Source organism: Malurus melanocephalus, unplaced genomic scaffold (genome assembly GCF_030028575.1).
Source record: "Malurus melanocephalus ecotype Western Australia unplaced genomic scaffold, MMel_1.1 scaffold_9422, whole genome shotgun sequence".
NCBI classification, from domain to species: domain Eukaryota; kingdom Metazoa; phylum Chordata; class Aves; order Passeriformes; family Maluridae; genus Malurus; species Malurus melanocephalus.
The window spans coordinates 1-1,080 of NW_026632652.1; the positions used below are offsets into that span (position 1 = coordinate 1).

At 60.4% G+C, this 1,080-nt stretch overlaps 1 protein-coding gene across 1 annotated transcript; it reads left to right on the forward strand.

Annotated features, from left to right (window-relative positions):
* Positions 1-233: 233 nt before the first annotated feature.
* On the forward strand, positions 234-1,021 carry LOC130588671 (coagulation factor IX-like; the record flags this gene model as incomplete). Its single annotated transcript, XM_057389566.1, has 1 exon — positions 234-1,021. A coding segment is annotated over one exon (571 nt), but the record flags the coding sequence as incomplete, so codon positions are not given.
* Positions 1,022-1,080: the final 59 nt, after the last annotated feature.

The window sequence follows — 1,080 nt, forward strand, 5'->3', positions numbered from 1 at the left end:
CATCCCATCCCATCCCATCCCCATGGCACCCCAGGGATGGTCAGTGGGGCTGCAATCCCATGGGGTGGCACCCCAGGGATGGTCAGTGGGGCTGCAATCCCATAGGGTGGCACCCCAGGGATGGTCAGTGGGGCTGCAATCCCATGAATGGCACCCCAGGGATGGTCAGTGGGGCTGCAATCCCATGGGGTGGCACCCCAGGGATGGTCAGTGGGGCTGGCAGAGTGACCCAGCCCATGCCCGTTTTTCCCTGCAGGTGAACACAACCTCAGGAGCGATGACCACACCGAGCAGCGGCGCAGAGTGGTGAAAGTTCTCCCCCACCCCACGTACAACGCCAGCAAAAGCGAGTACCACAACGACATCGCCCTGCTGGAGYTGGAGCAGCCSCTGACCCTGAGCAGCTACGTGACCCCCATCTGCCTGGGCAGCCGCGAGTTCACCAACGCGCTGCTGAAGCAGGGCATGGGCACGGTCAGCGGCTGGGGCCGGCAGCTGTACCGTGGCCGCCAGGCCAGCACCCTGCAGGTGCTCAAAGTGCCCTTCGTGGACCGGCCCACCTGCCTCAAGAGCACCTCCACCACCATCCTGCAGAACATGTTCTGCGCTGGCTTCCCGTCCGGGGGCAGGGACACGTGTGACGGGGACAGCGGGGGTCCCTACACCACCGAGATCGAGGGCACCTGGTTCCTGACGGGCATCACCAGCTGGGGAGAGGAATGTGCCAAGCCCGGCAAGTACGGCATCTACACCAGGGTGTCCAAGTACGTCAAGTGGATAAAACAAACCACAAAGCTCACCTGAGCTGAGACAGCGCCGTGCCGTGCTGGGACAGGCTGCCTGGAGAGGAACCACAGCAACCTCCGCGCCTTGGAGAAACCATTGCATTTTAATAAACATTTCCCAGTGAAACTTTCGCTCTTGSAAGGCAGAAAATTGAGAGAATGCCATGCAAATGTGGTAATAAGGAAATAAAAATGAGCCATGGCTGCCTGTCTGAATGCACTGGTGCTGCTGCGGTGTGTAAGTGCCCAAATCGTGCGTGCAGAGGTTGGTGGATGAGCTGGGGAATGGCTCACA